The 17,989-nt window shown below is 49.3% G+C and overlaps 1 protein-coding gene across 4 annotated transcripts in view; it reads right to left on the reverse strand.

Moving 5' to 3' along the window:
• PODXL (podocalyxin like) overlaps positions 1 to 15,741 on the reverse strand; it is a 42,888-nt gene extending 27,147 nt beyond the window's left edge. For all 4 annotated transcript variants that reach the window (XM_054212062.1, XM_054212052.1, XM_054212043.1 and 1 more), the window contains exon 1: positions 15,614 to 15,741. In XM_054212062.1, coding sequence (XP_054068037.1) covers positions 15,614 to 15,650 — 37 coding nt within the window. In that variant the 5' untranslated portion in view covers positions 15,651 to 15,741. The remainder of the gene's footprint in view (positions 1 to 15,613) is intronic.
• Positions 15,742 to 17,989: the final 2,248 nt, after the last annotated feature.

Here is a 17,989-nt window from a genome sequence, read left to right on the forward strand (position 1 = left end):
CTTAGACGCTGGATGATCTGGATGGAAAAAAAACCCTGTCTGTGTCATCTTTTGAGCTCAGGGCTTCACTGACATCTCCCTGCCACCGAAACCCTTCTCTCCAGGGCAGAGTCTGGCGGTCGTGCCGCAGGGCAGGCCATGGCAGGGCAAGGGAAGGGAGCAAAGGAAGCAGGAAGGAAGAAGGAGCTGCATCCCCTCCCTGCTGTTAATAATTCTCCTCTTTCTCCTAAAAGAGGCCGGCAGGTCTGCAAACCCCATCCTGGGCTCCCACCTTGGAAGGGACCCAGAGAGGTGACCAGCAGCTCTGGGTGCAGGAGGGGGACACGGGGCTGGGTTTCATGATAATATCCAAATTACTCTGCTCCCGGGGTGCTGAGGACCGGATCCTGCTTTTGGCTCAGCAGTGAAACCCTGACACATCAGCTTGGGCATTTCCTTTAGAAAACCGAGCTGGAGCGGCAGTGGAGTTGGAGATGGGGGGAGAGGGCAGGGACTGGAGGTGGGGTCCATGATGGGACCTGCAAAAAGCCATCAGCAGAGCAGAGGAGAGTGAGGGAGAGGGCACAGAACTGGGATTCAGTGGGTGCTGCTGGTTGTAACCCTGGAGCTGGGGGGTAGGTATGGGGAGAGCAAATGCAGCCCCACGTTGGGGATGGGCTACACCACTGAAGGCTGCAGCTACGTGAACAGCCCTGTCGTGTTGGCAAGTGATCACTGCCACATCAAAGCACGCCTCTGCTGCAAAAACTACCCTGTTTTGTGAGACAGGAGAAAATCAGCATCCCTGATTATAGAAAGGCTGAAGAGACAACTGAAAAATCCCCACACAGACTTCAAATCCACAGTTGGAGAAGCACAATCATATGTGCAAAAAGACCCTCCCGTTAGCCTGAGCCCTATCTCATCCAGACGTCTCTGGGAATTATCATCGGGGCTAAATCCTCCTTGACTCCCATTGGGGCAGCTCTCAGAAATCAAGCCCTGAGTCTATTGACCATGGAGGCAAGAAAGAGCTGAGGCATCAAAAGCAAATGGCGACTTTTAGTAATGCTTATTGATAACTCTTGGTAATTGATTGTTGCATTATTGCTTTAAATAATTAATAACTAGCAAGCCCATCTACTCCAGACACTGCTCTGTGGTGCAAGCGTGCTCCTGGCCTCTGTTAGCTGAGGTTGCTCAGCACACGAGCATCTCTGCCTATCTATCACTGCTTCCTTCCAGCACCCAGACCTCTGTGGGCCACAGTGTCACGGATGAGAGGCTGAAATGCTGGAATGATGCAAAACAACAGAGCCAGGTCCTTCGCCCAGCAAGCTTCTGCACAGTGCAGTGGCCAAATAAGTAGGACACGCACGCTGGAAGCCAGGCATTGCATTTTGAGGTTGTGGACGCAGCCCATGGCCAAGTCCTTCGCTGCTGAAGGATTTGAGCCAGCTCTCCCAAACGGGACTGGAACCATGTTGGAAAAAAGCAAGAAGTGGAGCAAATCCCCATCTTGCAGACAGCCCAGATGCATGGAGGGTTGAAGGCACCTGAGACGGAGATGAGTTACAGCAGCAGGATGTTTGGCACCATGCTGCTACACGTGCACACAGACTCTCGCCCCTGGGAAGCCGGCTCAAATCCTGATCCAACCAGATCCAAAGGCTGCTATTTATTGCTACGGAACAAATGCATTATTCCTACTGTATATTATCAAAGAGAGGGTTCCTCCTTTCCCCACTCTTGGCAGTTTTGTGGTAAAAGCCAAGGATTGAACAGGCTGGGATAATTTGCTGGGACTTTGAGAAGTCCTGCGAGGTCCAGGTGGCACTACGTTGCCATAACAAGGCATCCCCTGCCTTTTGGGGGGAGAAACATGGGAAATCTGCCCACAGGTGCCCCACACACATCTGTCCATCTCAGCAAAGAGCAGTCTTGTTGCTTAAAACAGGAACTGAGAGATCTGAGGATCTTTCTCTGCCTCTATGAAATACATTCCTTTACCTACTTCAGAGGCAAGCTGTGAGCATCTGCTCTCCTCAGATTTGGGCAGAAACAAAATCTTATTACACCTTGCTCTCTCTTGTCCCTCGACGATATGTGTGCCTCCGCTCAGACCAAGCCAAAATCCTTGCAGGAACAGCTCACGAGCTGCACTTTTCTTACCCTCCCCTTCCCCAGGCTCCCCACTGCGATGAGCGTCAGCCTTCAGGATGGGAGTAAATATATAAATAATGCAATCCTAATAGTGCTCTCCAAAAACCAGCTTCAAAGCCAATTCTCCTGCAGAGGTTTCCTAGCCCTGTTCCCACCCTCCCATCCGCATTATCAATCCCCTTCTTCCAGCACCTTGGGGTACCAGTTTTCCCAGCCAAGATGGAAATAAACCCCTGCTCCAAAACTGCTTCTGAGCGGGATTATAAGGAAACCTTCCTAAAAGTCCAGCTGGGCTGTGTTCACCAGCTTGGGGCAGCCCCCAGCACTTGCTCCTAGGGAAAGCAGCTTACATCCCTGCATCGCTGCCACCCCCCCGGGCGAGCCCCTTCCTAATCAGATCGGAGCAGTCCCACCAGACATGCAAAACGCTCTCACGGAAAACAAAGCGGAGAGTTGCAACCCTCATCCGCCAGCTCAAACACAAATACAGCCCCGAAATAGCCAGCATTCCTCTGGCACGGTTGTCCCCCAAGTATTTTTCATCAAAGCTGCAAGGCACACGTGGCGGCTTCTTTTCGTGATTTTCTGACATTTTTTTTTTCCAGGGGGGCTTTTTGCAGGTTTTATCGTCACTGTTAGCAGGATTTTTCTGCATGGGAGAGTCGTGGTTTCAGTTGGGATAGAGTTAATTTATTTATTAGCAGCTGGTGTAGTGCTATGTTTTGTATTTGGGACGAGAAATACTTTTGATAGTGCGCTGGTGTTTTCAGTTGTTGCTGAGCTCGCGAGGTCTTTTCTGCTCCTCACACCACCCCGCCAGTGAGTAGGCTTGGAGGCACAAAAAGCTGGGAGGAGACACAGCTGGGACAGCTGACCCCAAACTGACCAGAGGGATATTCTATGCCATATGACATCATGCTCAGTATATAAACTTGGGGGAAGAAGAAGGAAGCAGGGGGGAAGTTCGGAGTTATGGTGTTTGTCTTCCCAAGTAACCATTATGCACGATGGAGCCCTGCTTTCCTGGAGATGGCTGAACATCTGCCTGCTGATGGGAAGCAGTGAAAGAATTCCTCGTTTTGCTTTGCTTGTATGCACCGCTTTGGCTCTACCGATTAAACTGTCTTTATCTCAACCCACGAGCTTTTTCCTCACTTTTACCCTTCCAATTCTCTCCCCCATCCAAACTGGGGGGAGTGAGGGGGCAGCTGCGTGGTTCCAGCTGCCATCTGGGGTTAAACCATGAGAGAGAGCATAGCTGAGATACAGAGAGTCGTATGGAGTGGGTCCTCAGCAACCACCACACCAGATCTTGGTTTTGGGACTTGTCCAGAATGCACCAGCTCTCTGTGGTTTCTCCCGGTAAGCACCGTGATGGGGCTCTGAACCCACTCTGGTGCCTGTCCAGTTGTTCACGCCATGTCCTGCAACGACGGGAGCTTCTGCACTGGTCAGGGAGTGTGTGCAGAGGGTCTTGCAGGAGCACGAGCTGCTGATGGGGACGAGTCACTTTTTTTCCATCAGAGATGCGGATGAGAAACCGTAATCTACGTTTCTAATATGATGAGGGGAAGGAGAGCCCTGCTCCCTTGGGGCCTGGCTGTGCCATTGAAAACCCTTTAAAACACCCAGAACCTTAGCCGTCACAGCTGTCAACTACCTTAGCAAGGCTTCATAGGTGGAAGCACAAAAGAGATGGATTTCTTTTTTGTTTTTAAACAACCCCCCCAGGTCTTTCCTCTATCAACCCATCAGTTTGGACTTCTGCATTTCCCTCCCACGCCCTTTGTAAAGGGCATTCGTAAAGGACTGTACAAAGTACATGTTGACCATGAGGTCCCCTACTTCTCTTGCTGCCAACCCAACCTTACATGCCCACTTTTCACCTCCCCCCCGCCATCAGTCCACCCTTCTTCTTGTTGTGCCACTTCCTTTGCCAAAAGAAGAGCTTTTTTTTTCTCCCAATTCAGCTGCCCTAAATCATCCCCCAGCAGCTGAAGCCATGATTTGGAGGAATACTGACATGGGGAATGTAGATGGCGATGTGTGACAAGCTTTGTGGCTTGGTTGTGCAGCCCACAGTGGTGGTTGTATTTACAGCATCCTTGCCCTCATTAGGAATTGCTTAACACCTTCTCCTTGTTGGAAAAACCTCACAGAAAAAGGGGGTTTAGGTGAGATGGTAAATTATAGGCAAGATATCAAGAACCGTTCTGCAAGGGAGAGTTTCTCTGGTGCATGGCCATCCTGGGATATTGCTCCTTGCAACAGCCTGAGAGGGACTTGGGCTGACGAAACACTGAGTGAGGGCTGCAGGGTCTAAACGATGTTAGTGCATCCTCCACCTTGAGCTGGGTCTAACTGCAGCACATCAGACAACTTTATCAGCCTTAACTGACCTGCTGTAGCAGAGGCAGATGTCCTCGCCATGGAGGTGATAACCCAGTAGCTGTAATGGCTATGTGCAAAGCAGTGACGGCAGGAGTGGCAACTGCAATCATCTTGACAGCAATGATTGCTCTCCGCAGCTTCCTGCCTAATGAAGATGTCTGCATTTCTTCATGGGGAGGGCCCATGAAGGGCCTCCTGTGGTGGGGAGCAAAAGACACTGCACCAAGGATGCATCAGTTGTCAAGACTATTTTTTTTTTTCCTTCTTTTTTCCCCTCTGTGTTTGTTGGTTTAAACAGCAATTTTTTATTTGTCAAGCCTATTGGAAAACATGCTTTCATGTAGTATCAGCAATGAGATGCATCTCAATAGGTTGGATTAGGGGCTCCAGGCTCCAACAGCTTTGCAGAATTGTCTAATAATAGTGTTCTACTTTGGAAAGAAGAGGGAAAATAATTGAATTTACCACTCCCATCTTCCCCAGACCCTCATGGTAAGCATGCAGTGTGGATGGATGGAGATCCACAAGGATCTACTAGGATACATTGTTTTCCTGGACACAAGAAGGATTGCTCCAAGCTGGCCTTGTTCTGTTGGGAAAGGGTGTGTGCACTGCCATGGGCCACAATCCATCAAGGCCAAATCTCCTCCTAATTTGTGCAAGACCAAATTTTGCCATCTAGCACCAAAGAAAAGACTAAATATATTGCAGCAGGACTAAACCCAACCAGGACACCCACGACACTTGGGGAACTTGGATATTCCAACACTAAATGGGACTGGATTTGGATGGGAGCCAAAACCTGGACAGCCAATCAGAGGAAGCCTGATTAATTCTTGCTTTTCTTTCCTTTAATCGCTGTCTGCCCACACTGTGGGCAGATATCCAGGGTATCCAGACACTAAGCATGGGGTCCTTCTGCCTTCAGTTAGACGATCAAAAGTGACGCGTACAAACCTCGGCTAGCCATTTACATCCTCTCTGCAGATCAAGGAGAGACATATTCAGCTGCTCCATCGATAGTTAATTCTAAGCTGCGAAAACAACTGGGAACTGGCAGCTTAAAAGTAAAATTGCTTCCACTCCACGTTTAAACAGTAAAAGTGAGTTTTAAGAGAACAACTCCTGTTTATTCAAAACACTCGAGGGACACGAAACGATTCATTTCAGTCACTAGCTCCATCAAAGATTGGCGCTTGGGATTTGCTCAATGAATTGCTTAGCATTAAACTCAAAAATATGTTGAAAAGTTTATGTGTCAGGTATCCAGGACCTTGGTTACTTGATGTATCTTAAAGGTATTTTAAATGTTGTTTTGCATCTGTCAGTTTAACAGAAACTTCCTCTACAAGTAAAGATCGATTGCCACCGATAAGCCCCAAATTAGTATTATTCATCATTACCTAGGAAGACTTAAAAGATGCATAAATTAGAAATCAAAATAGAGTGGTGGCAGGCTATATAACTGCTTAAACAAATATTTTCGTAGTGTGTCCACCTGGTTAGAAAACACAGCTGAAAGGCAAGAGGGGGCTGTAAATCTCCAAGTTCTACAATGAGCAAGTGAGGAGAATCAGCCCTGCTTAAGGGATATAGCTATGAATTGTAAATGAAAAAACATGATTAAAATCAAATCATTCCAATTAAGACTTTCTTCTTCTGTGTTTTAAATCGTGATTAAAATTCATAATTTAAGCCACATCAATTTAAATCAAAGCACCCTGCCATAAAATGAGGTTTTGAACCCTTTGTGAGGCTTTAATGAGAAAAAAGGACGTTCTCCTGTTGAATGCAGTTAATGGGGATTTATTGGTACCATTCATGGGTAGGAACTAACAGCTTAGAAGCCTACAAAATTGCATAGACTGAGAGTCTTGAGGGCTTTTTTTAGCTGCCTGGGAAAATTTTAAGGAAGCAAAATAATTTTCTATCCTAGGGTGTTGTAATAAGCTCAGAATTTACTTTGCTGTGATATTGCACATGGCTGTTCAGCACAGGGAAATTTATCACTCGTGCCAGAGGTCAGCACCTCTCATTGCTTTTTTGGCATGGGAATTACCCCGAGGCTTGGGCGAGCGTGGAGGCGATGATCTCGACAGCCACCGAGGTGGGCTGAGATTAACTCCTGCGTGCTTGAAAAATGGGCTCAAGGGTGTAATTTTCACTTGCCGGCTTCACCGCTGACGTGACGCCGTATCTCATTTCGCTCACGTTTTGCCCTGGCTGTCTCTTGGCTGGACCCGGCTTTGCCGGGAGCCCCACAGCAGTTGCTGGTTCATCCCATTTGCAGCACATGTGTCACTTTTCATTGCTACGGGTGATTTTGGCATGCTTATGGCATTGCTTTGATTTGGTATAAATTCATATGCCCTTTGAAAGAGGCTGTGGAGAGCACAAACACTTCATTGCATTGTGTCAAACCAGATGAAGAGACTGATTCATCTGAAAACTAAACTAATATTAGAGAAAAAAAAATAAAAAATAAAAAAAAGAGGGGGTCGTTTCATGCATTTACTACGTGTTGCTACTTTCTCCGCTTTGCCAAGAGAAACCCATGGGAACAATTTTTTTATTTGTTTATTTGTTGTTTTCATTGGTTTAGGGTCCAAAAGCAAATCAGGTCCCCAGCAGCTAGAGAGTGGGAAGATGCCTGAAAAAATGCACAAATGAGAATCCTGGTTTTGGAGTCGTGGGATCACAACCTGGTTTGAGGGTTATTGGCTGGCCTAATACATGGTAGAAAACTTGCTTCCCTTACCGGTGCTTTAAACATTTCTTCTGTTGCTTAATAAATCAGAAATATCCAACAAGGACAACTTTAATTGCTTATGTAGTGTATATATAGATTTATATATATAATATATATACCCAGGACTTTGGTTACTTGATGTCATCCCAGTGCAGCCACTGCTAACTGGATCCATGCTGGGGAGCACAGTGCATCACTTTAACTACTGTGTTTTTTCTCATAGTCAAGGCATACAGTATCTTGATAAGCAGCGTATAATAGTAACCCTGAGAGCTATCCATTTTCCGCAGGCTGCAGCAGTATCATTTAAACTTTTCCATTTTTCTTTTACCCCCCATTTGCGTACGTGGTGGAATGTCTTATCTCACCCTCCTGCCTTTAGACTCTGGGGAGGAGAAAAAAAGAAAAGTGGCCTTTGCTATTAGGTTTCAAAGAAGGACTTTCTCAAACATAGTTTCTCCAAACCCTCCTGCAGAATCTTTCAAGTCCCCTTTGTCAAAGTTAAAAATTTGGCATTTTTCTCTTTGCTTGTGTCTAGCAGAAGCCACTTAGAATAAACGCCTGACAAGGTTGTCTCCTGATTTCTCTAAAACAGATTTAATATATCTTTAAGCACTACAGCTTAATAACTCTAAGCCAATTTCTACCTCCTCCTGCAGTTAAATTTACTAAAATCAATTAAGGCTGAGAGAGAAAATTTCAGCCTTTGTCATTAATAACTAAGGCCTTATTCTTCCACTGCAAAATGACCTTCCTCCTCCCTTTCACCAGTCTCATGAGCCATGTGGCATAAGACCAAAGCCCCCTGCACATAGAGCTTGTAATACAGAGAAAAAGCCGCTGGATTAATCTAATTTTTATTACGGATGCTAAGAATATGAGCCAGACCTCAAAGCAACGTCTAAAATGGGACCAATTCAGAAATAAAAAATTACCTTTTCCATTTTGGAGGATGTTTCAATGCAGATCTCGTCTGCCTATTTCTCAGGCGTCTGTCCTGCACCTGGCTTCAAACACACACTTGTTTTTTAAACCTAAAGACCATGCTTTTCTTATCTATCTTTCCATTTGCAGCCTTTAGGGTGTACTCCTGTCCCACCATCAAGAAATTCTTCCAAATCCTGAAACCTAGATTTTTTTTTGATGTTTCTAAGCAAATACAGATACTGTTATGCAACATAAGGGTTTCCAGGGGTAGATCCTGGATATTTTTGGTGTAACATCAGACCCCGAAGGGGAACATGTACAGAGACAAGCATCTCTAGGGGCCAAATCATAGAATCATAGAATGATAGAATGGTTAGAGTTGGAAGGGACCTTAAAGACCATCTAGTTCCAACCCCACTGCCCTGGGCAGGGACACCTCCCACCAGCCCAGGTTGCTCCAAGCCCCGTCCAACCTGGCCTTGAACCCCTCCAGGGATGGGGCAGCCACAGCTTCTCTGGGCATCCTGGGCCAGGGTCTCACCACAGTCATAGTGAAAAACTTCTTCCTGATATCTAACCTAAATCGCCCCTCTTCCAGTTTGAAGCCATTGCCCCTCGTCCTATCACTACATGCCCTTGTAAAAAGTCCCTCTCCAGCTTTCTTGTAGGCCCCCTTCAGACAGTGGAAGACTGCTATAAGACCTCCACGGAGCCTTGTCTTCTCCAGGCTGAACAATCCCAACTCTCTCAGCTTGTCCTTATAGCAGAGACTCTGATCAGCTTCGTGGCCTCCTCTGGACCTGCTCTAACAGGTCCATGTCCTCATCCCAAGACACATCTGTATTGCCTTCAGAAGACACTCCTCTCTCTCTCCACAAACAGCAGCTGGATTCTAGGACAATTCTGCTCCAACCCTAAACACCTTGGTTAAGTAGCTGAACCTACATGACATCAACTTGGCTCCTTCAGTGGGAGCAAAAAGCAATTTGCCCATGACTGCAGAAGAGCTGGCAACACCAGGACTCCCAATTTTCCCTTCCTCTGCAAGGCAGCTCATCCCAGCTTGTCCAAACTGGGCCCTATTCCCTTTCTGCTGCCACTCAGCCCCAGCACTATGCCAATACATGGGACCTTGGACATTACGCACAAGTCGAGCCATGCTGAAAGCCAAATCTCAACCCAGCATGTTGCCTTCCCGCAGCTGGTTTATAGCGGATGCACATCTAAAAGCAGGTGCTTCAGCAGCACTGAATCCCCGTTGCCTAAAATAAAGGCTCATTCCCTTTCGTTATCCCTTCTGCTCTGTGCCGGGCATTGAGGCATTACACTGAGTTAATTTTAATAAGTCGTTTGCATTCTCCCTGTCTCCTTGCAATACTTTGTCACCAAACTGTCACCGGCGTCTGCTGAGCGCTCCTGGCCTGCGGCCAAGCAAGCCGTGAGACGTACGTTATTTACGGGACAGAAAAGGTGCCTGCAACATGCCGAGCCGCGTGCGCTGCAAAGATCCAAAGATTTGCAAAGCAGCCACATTTAGTGATGAGAAAAACTTCATCGAGAAGGCTTGGGACCCAATAAGGAAATGATCAAGGGAGGATATCGGTGCCTTTGGGGTTTGGAGCAACTTCACTCCATCTCTTGAAGGAGAGAGAGTTTTTTTTTCTCTTTAGGGTTGATGGGGCATCCTGGCATTTGCTGGTTCCCAATGGCTTTAAGCAGTATTCGGTACCGAAGGCTGACTCTGAGTCACTCTGTCTCAAGTCAAGTGAATACGTGCATGCAACCCCCAAGAAGGTCACCCCAAGTAACCCACCACAGGGCTCTGCACTCAAAGAAGGCAGCAGCATTACTACTGGCATATTCCAAGACTCCCTCCGGCACTCGCTATTTCTAGCATTATTTGCAATTCAAAGCCAGTAGCTAACTTGAAGCAGGCTAAGTCATCCTTGAAGGAACCTGTCCCCCTCCCTTGGCTGTGGAATGAGGTGAGGACATTGATACCCATCACCTGGAAGTTTAGCTAGAAGAACAATCCCACCTAGTCAGCATGGCCCCCAGGTGGTCACATTGCAAAGGGGTAGAAACGAGCAGTGCAAAGCCAGCAGCTCCTCCGGAATCACAGCACAGGGTCAAGCTCCAGATTTTAGAGGTGTCATGATAAAAGCCTTCTAAATGTGACTTGTGACTTCTCCCCTTGCAGCATCGTGAGGTGGTTTCTGCCATGGAAAGCCATTGCTGCATTGCAGCCCCCTGCTCACCAGGCCTTCGTTGATGCTATTTCATAGAATCATAGAACACCAGGTTGGAAGGGACCTCAAGGACCATCTGGTTCAACCTTTCTTGGCAAAAGCACGGTCTAGACAAGATGCCCCAGCACCATATTTGTAATGCAGCAGCCTCAGAGACCCCAACTGAGAGCATCTCCCCATCCCTGAACAATCATCGCGTTGTCTCTCCACCAACCACCACACAGTCTAAGCAGACACATGCAAAAAAGAGAGAAAACCTGTGGCACAGCCTGTCCTTCAAACAGCATTTTAGCTCTTCAGACCATAGCAGATCATATATGATTTTTGTACAGTAACAAGTAAGCTCATCTTTTTCTCCCCAGCTCTGTCTACCTTCTCGGACAGGGTTGTTTAGATCAAAAGTAACATGGTTTTGGGTATAGGTTAGTCCCAATGCTTAGGCATGTCTAAACTGGAGCTGTGATATGGGCAGAGCACATCCCTCCTGCCTCCACCCAGTTTTAAGTGGATTTATATATTTCTCAAGGACCTCCAGAGCAAAACACCATGAGGCTTCAGCCCAGCGCTACAATTAGAGCCGTTAAAACTTGATGAAGCTCAGATGAACTGTCCCCATCCCTCCCAAATAACAAAGAAGCAACAGGAGAAAGCACCTCACCCCAGGGTGTGGGACAGCATCACACCAGGTAGTTTGGGGGAAAACATAGGGTTGTTTTTTTTTTTTTGGTTAAGCACCAATGGCACACGGAAAGGGTTTGGGGGGAGATGGGTGGTGCCTCCCCAAGCCCCACCATGCAGTAGGACCTGCAAGACCCCCATGAAGACCCCAGGCTCGAGCCTGGTTGTCTCACAAGCTGCAAGAGAAAGACTTGGTGGATTTGCTTGGCAATCCCAAGACCAAAGACACTGCTTTCTGCAACGTGGACTGTTCAGCGAAGCCCTGGGGGTAGCAGGGAAATGATCTCAGGTAGGTGGAGAACAACAAATGCCAGATGACAGTGCATCATTTAGATTTAAAAAAAACCAAACCAAACCAAAACAAAAAGCAAGGTTTGGTCTGGAGCTCTCTGTGAAGGAAAGGGCAGGCATTGCAAGAATTCAGAAACAACATCCTTAGGTGGAGATTGGCAAGTTATGGAAGAAGCTGTGCACGTAAACAGGCTTTCGACGAGGAAGTTGGCAGAAGCATGTGAAAATGCTTCGGTGGGTTTGCGGGATTTCACATGCCTGCACACACGGAATGGACCAAACCGGGCCACCCGGATTCCTGCAAAGTTCAAACCCTCCTGTGATGTTTGGCTTTCTCAGCAGAGGTGAGGGTGGCCGTCTGTCATGCAAGGGTGCTGTAGGGCTGGGAGCAGGACTGAAGGTGAGGGAGATGCTCAGGCTCCCAAACTGCATGTTTCTGCCCATGTGCCATTCTCCAGCAGCTCAGCAGCTGGCAGGGAGGAATTTCCCACCACGGGTGGGTTGTTTGCTACGTGCTTGGTCCCGCTACTGCTTGGACCACCTGGAGATGTAGCTACTGAAGGCACCTGGGCTTGGGGCTTGACCCGTTGTAGCACAGAGCAGCTCAGCTGGGTGTCACGGCAGGATCTCACCTCCCCAGAGCATCACCCTGTAGGGATGAAGCCCTAGTTGCTCCATCCTCCCTGGTCCCACAGAGGACCAAGGGGCTCTGGGTGCTGTGGTGGGACCCTGGGGACAGGACAAAGGGGCCACCCAGTCCCGCATCATGGAGAAGGGGACAAAATTCAGGGTAGGCAGGGATGGATATGGTCCCGCATCTAAACCCCAACAGCTCCTCTCTGCTCTCGCATGGCAATACAACACCCAGAATAACGCGGGGGCCACCGCACAGCCTGAGGGAATCCTCGCTGGCTACAGTCAACCTCGATCAGCCCCCACCGCCTGAACCCCAGAGCTTGTGTGGCCAGCCTTAGGTTTTTTTTAGAGGGTGCAGATGGGGAGAGAAAAATGCATTATTTATAGGGCAAATAATAACCAAAGCGCAACCCCAGCCTCCCTGCAAATGCTGAGAGCAGGTATTTCCAGCCGACCTCCCGCCACTGCCGACATGAATGATCACCAGCCTCCTCAACATAAGCCTTTAAAGCAACTCTCTGGAATTAAATCAGTGTGTCGCACTGGTTCCAGCTCCTTTCATTCAAAGATCTTCAAGTGCTTTACAAACAATTCTTTAATTAAGCCTCCTAAACAGACCCACGGGGTATCATTACTGTATATCTGCTTTGCCACTGGGGAATCAAAGGCATCGCGCTGCTAAAACGGCTTGCGAAAAGGTCGCAAAAACCTTGTCGCCGTTCCTCCGACAGCAAACGTATGACACGCTCCACTCCAATGCTGATTTTAAAACTCTATGGTTAACAAATTTCTTCTCCTCCCATAGCCGTGGCCCCAGTTGCCCGCTCCTGCCCGTGTCACGATTAGTATTCAATGGCTCAAATGGATTTTAAAAAATGCACATCTTTGACAGCCCGTCTTGGACAAACACGAACTCCCAGTACCAGGGAGCCGGAGCAGCTTTGGGAATGAAAAGGGGTGTTTTGGCAACAAGGATTTAAAACCCATCAATCTGCGCTTTGCTTTGAATCCGGGAAGGGTTGATCTCCCGTAAAACCCCTTCCTGCCTTTTTTGCCCTCAGGGCAGGTTTGAGCTGTGTCTTCTTTTTAATCCTCTGACAACAAAAAGTATCGGTTTTCTCTTCCTGATGCAATTTTGCTATCGTACCCCCGGTGGGATAGAAGATCTAATACGGGGAAAGAATAAATAAAATAAAACGTCCTGTGAGCACGCTGTAATGGGTAACTCTGAGCCCCCGGCAGGCTGGGTGAATTTAAAGATGCTGTTTGCCCGACGTCACATTCGCTGCGTCTCTTGCACACACCGGCTCTGCCTTGTCTGAGGCCGACTTTTATTCTGATTTACAGCAGGGAAATAAGGGGTAATCTCTGCAGAATCGGGGGACTGGCTTGATACAAACCTGGAAACCGGTATGTCTGGTGAAAGAGCCGTGCCCAAAATAGCTGCTTTTAACAACTTCAGCAACCTTGGGCTGATTCTGCTCTGCCCCATGCACGATGTTGTCACCTTCTTCCTCAAGACACACAAAAACACGCTGCGAAATCCCAATGCTCACCCCCCCATTTCACATCCAATTCAAACAGAGCAAATCACGCAGGCCCCATCCCTTTTACTATTTTTTTAAGATACCAAAACCTTACAGTTTCACTTACAAACCCAACTTCTTCCCATTTTGGTGGGGGGGGCGGGGGGAAGATGAATTTAGGTAGCTCAGATGATTGCAGCCAATACCAGCATGGGAGATGAGCACTGCTGGGACTCCAAGCCCAACCACCCAGCAAGGAGAGATGGTTATTTTGACCCCTAAGGAAGAAAATCTTGATGCCAATACCCAGGGAGCAACATAAAAGCACCTCTAAGGAGCTTATTTCAAAACTTAAGGGGAGCACTAATGGCAAAAAACACTGTTTTGAAGGATTTAATCAAAGAATTTCCCAGAAAAAAATGTAATAGGATCACTTGTGAGTGCTACAGAAACAGGTCCCCCCACCATCCTACCGCCAAAAGCCTGTTTTGTACCAATCCCAGCATATTTATCACTCCATTTTGAAAAAAACCGAACAAAACCTTCTGAAGAGGCAAAGTCAGCTAAACTCAGCTCAGTTCTGGCCGGCACAAGAAAATCTGCATTAACAGCTCTTGCTTTATGCCAATATTAATGAGGCTGAGGCTTCTGGAGTTTTACTGGGAAGAGAAATCTTCTCTTTTGAAACTCCTGTTGGCATCGGGGGGGGGGGGGGTCGGAGGCTTCACACCTGCTCACCCACTGAGCCGCGTCCAGTTCCGAGAGGAGCAGGCAAAAAATCGGGCAGGCGGAGATTTCAGCTGGATCTCCGGGAATTCACCCCGTAGTTAAACCTCCAGGGCCCTGCCTCCACTTGTTCTTTTACCTCCGGAGAGTCCCCCAGCTTTTGTTACCTTGAATAAAAGCACATTCAGCTCAGCAGAGGCATTGCCGGGAGACGTGACCCGGAGCAAGGTTTCAACTTCTCTTGTTTTGTTTTATTTTATTTTATTCTATTATTTTATTATTTATTTTTTTAAAAATTATTATTTTTTTTTATTTTCCTCTTCCCTCAAAACACAGGGGAAAAAAATACCCCTTTCCTCCCTGCCTTTATTCACTTTTAAAATAATCAGTGCGTTTCCTTTCCTTGCTACTTCTCGGTGTGGTTTATGGCCATCTCTCCGACGAAACACCCTGCCAAAGAACCAGACCTCCCGCTGCATCACCCACAGACGTTTCCCCAGCACCCTTAACCCCAGCACCACTGCAGGACCCGAGACACCATTTCCACTCACAAACCTCCCTGCTGCGATGCAGCCCCCGTCCCACAATGGTCCCACAGCAAAGGGCCTCCAGAAGTTGATCCTTTTTTTCCCCAACTCCACCATCAGCTTCCATCAGGGAACTGCTGTCTCCCACCACTTTTCCCCCCTCTTTTCCCACCACTTTTCCCCACCACAACCCAGGGCTGAGGACTCACGTTCCATACGTGCAGCACCTGGCGTGCTGGACCATTGGAAGAGCCGCCCAACCAAACCCAACCAAAGGTCTCCCCTCGCTCCGTGGGACCCCAAAAGAGGGGTGTGAAGCTCAGTGCTTTGCACATCCGTCTCCCCAGAGCCCCCAGAGCCCAAACCCCTGACGGGGGGGTGCTTTATGAAGCTGGATGAAGGAGTGAAGAAGCGGCGCGTTTAGCTCATACCGTTGTGTAAAGAACCAAGCACTGCGGCTTTCGTGGCCCAAGTTGCCGCGGACGGTTTGATGCGCTTAGTTCTTAAATAAGAGGGTTAAATCAGCCCGGATTCAGAAAGCGGAATCAGCCTGCATTCAGAAAGCGGGTGGGCACTCAGCATCCCTCAGTTTATTTGCCGCATTTCTGCCCAATTTGCTTCAAAGTAGCCAACAGTAAAAGGGAAAAAGAGGCGGGGGGGGGGGGGTGGTGGGGAAGGAGAAAAGGTGAGGGATGCTGGAGGTGGGGAGCGTGGAGGAAAGCAAAAAGCGGGGCATCCGGAGGGGGATGAAGGCGGGGAGGCGGCACTCACCGAGCAGCAGCAGCGGCAGCAGCAGCGGTGCCCGCATGGTGCCTCGGCGCGCCCGTCCCCGCCGCCGCTCCCGGCGCTCTCTCCCCGGCGGGGCGGGCGGGCGGCCGCTGCCCTCCCCCGGCCCCGGTCCCGGCCCCGTCCGTCCCTCCGTCCGTCCGTCCCCCCACCCCCCCCCCACTTCTCCTGCCGCCGAGGGAGGTGCACCGCCCGCCCGGCCCGCCCCCGCCTCCGCCCCCCCCCACCCGTATCGGGGGGGAGAGACCCGCAGGGAGGGGGGCGGTGCTGGGGACGGAGGGTGGCTAGAAGGAAGGCGGGGAGGGGGGGTGGTGGTGGCCGCTTGGGGGTTTCGTCGGGGTGAGGCTTGGGGGGGGATTTGCGGTTCCCATCTGCAGGAGGAGGGGTTGGGGGTTTCGTTGGGATGGGGTTTTGAGGGGGATTTGGGGTTCCCATCTGCATGGGGGGGGGGGGGGGGGCTTGGGGGTTCCGTCGGGGTGGGGAGGTTGGAGGGGATTTGGGGTTCCCACCTGCAGGAGAGGGGATTTGGGGGTTTCTTTGGGTTGGAGGGTATTTGGGGTTCCCATCTGCAGGAGGAGGGGGTTGGGGAGTTCGTTGTGATCGGGTTTGGGGGGGATTTGGGGTTCGCATCTGCAGGAGGGGGAGATTTGGGGGTTTTGTTGGGATAGGGGTTTGGGGGGGATTTGGGGGTTTCATTGGGTAGGAGGGGATTTGGGGTTGCCATCTGCATGAGGGGGCTGGGGGTTTCATCCGGGTGGGGGAGGTTGGAGGGGACTTGATGTTCCCATCTGCAGGAGGTGGGGGTTGGGGGTTTCGTTGGGATGGGGGTTTGGGGAGATTTGGGGTTCCCATCTGAATGGGAGGGTTTGGGGGTTTTCATTGAGTTGGGGTTTTCGGGGGGTATTTGAGGTTCCAATCTCCATGGAGGGGGATTTGGAGTTACATTGGGATGGGGGTTTGGGGGGAATTTGGGGTTCCCATATGCATGGTGGGGATTTGGGGATTTCGTTAGGATGGGGGTTTGGAGGGAATTGAGGTTCCCATTCATGTGGGGGGATTTTGGGCTTTTGATGGGATGGGGATTTGGGTTTTTGATGGGATGGGGATTTGGGGTTCCCATCTGCAGGGGGGAATTTGGGGTTGGGGGTCTCATAGGAATGAATGCTGCATGCATGGGTGGGATTTGGGGTTTTCATCAGTGTGGGAGGTTTGTGGGGGATTTGGGGTTCCCCACCTACATGGGGGCATTTGGGGGTTTCATTGGAATTGGGAGGTTGGGGAAGATTTGGGGGTTTCATTGGGATGGGGTCTTGGGGAAGGATGGGATTCCTGCCTGCGTGTTGGGGGATTTGGGGTGTTCATCAGGATGGAGATTTGCAGATTGATTTCATATTCCTACCCACACGGGTTAACATCTGGGATTTTCATCCGGATGGGGACTTGGGCCAGTTTGGGATTCCCACCTGCATGGGGGAAATTTGGGATTTTTATCAGGATGGGCATTTGGGGTAGATTTGGGATTTTCATCTGGATGGGGGTTTGGGGGTTGGTTTTGGATTCCTGTCGGGGTGAGGGTTACTTAGGGATTTTTCATCTAGATAGGGGTTGATTTCGTATTCCCACCACGGCTGGGGGTTGATTTGGGGTTCTTATCCAAAGGAGGGGTTACTTTGAGATTGCTCTCTGCAGGTACACCCCCTCCAGAGGTCTACGCTCCAATAGGACAAAATTCCCCAGATCTCTCCTCTTCATCCCTAGTGACACGAGAAGTCCCTGGAGAGGGAGATGGGGAAGGCCCAGGGGATACACGGTGTGGGGGATTGCTGGGGAGGTCATTGCCCTGGTGGGGGGCAGCCCCCCACCACTACCATCATTCCTAGATCTAGAAACTGGGCACGGTGCTCCCACCCAAGCTTCGGACCCACGCATTACCCCAGCACCCCCTCCGAAACTAAGCTACGCTTGCAAACGTCATTCAAATAAAGTAACGTACATTTCCATAGGATGTTTTCAAAAACATGTTTGTACCTTTCTTTTTGTTTAAGTTTGAGGATGTCTCGAAGGAAACAATGCACCCAAAGTACTAAGGACAAAAATATTACCAAATCTTTGCATTTTTTTGTGGGAAGCGGGAAAGGCGCTGAAAGTTTCTTATCTAGCGTTCAGGCAAGCAGCGCTCACTGCAGCTCGGAGGAGACTAAAAATAAGCTCAGAGCTTTGCACCGAATCCTCCCCCTTGCACCGGCAGATCCAGAGAAACCATCAACCTTCCCAACCTGGACCCAGACGTGGTAAAAATAACCTTCGCTCCAAAAATGACTCTTCAAATTTTGGTTTTCTTCATGCCTCCACTTATAGCGT

The sequence above is a fragment of the Rissa tridactyla genome, chromosome 1 (assembly GCF_028500815.1).
Source record: "Rissa tridactyla isolate bRisTri1 chromosome 1, bRisTri1.patW.cur.20221130, whole genome shotgun sequence".
In the NCBI taxonomy this organism is placed as follows: Eukaryota; Metazoa; Chordata; class Aves; order Charadriiformes; family Laridae; genus Rissa; species Rissa tridactyla.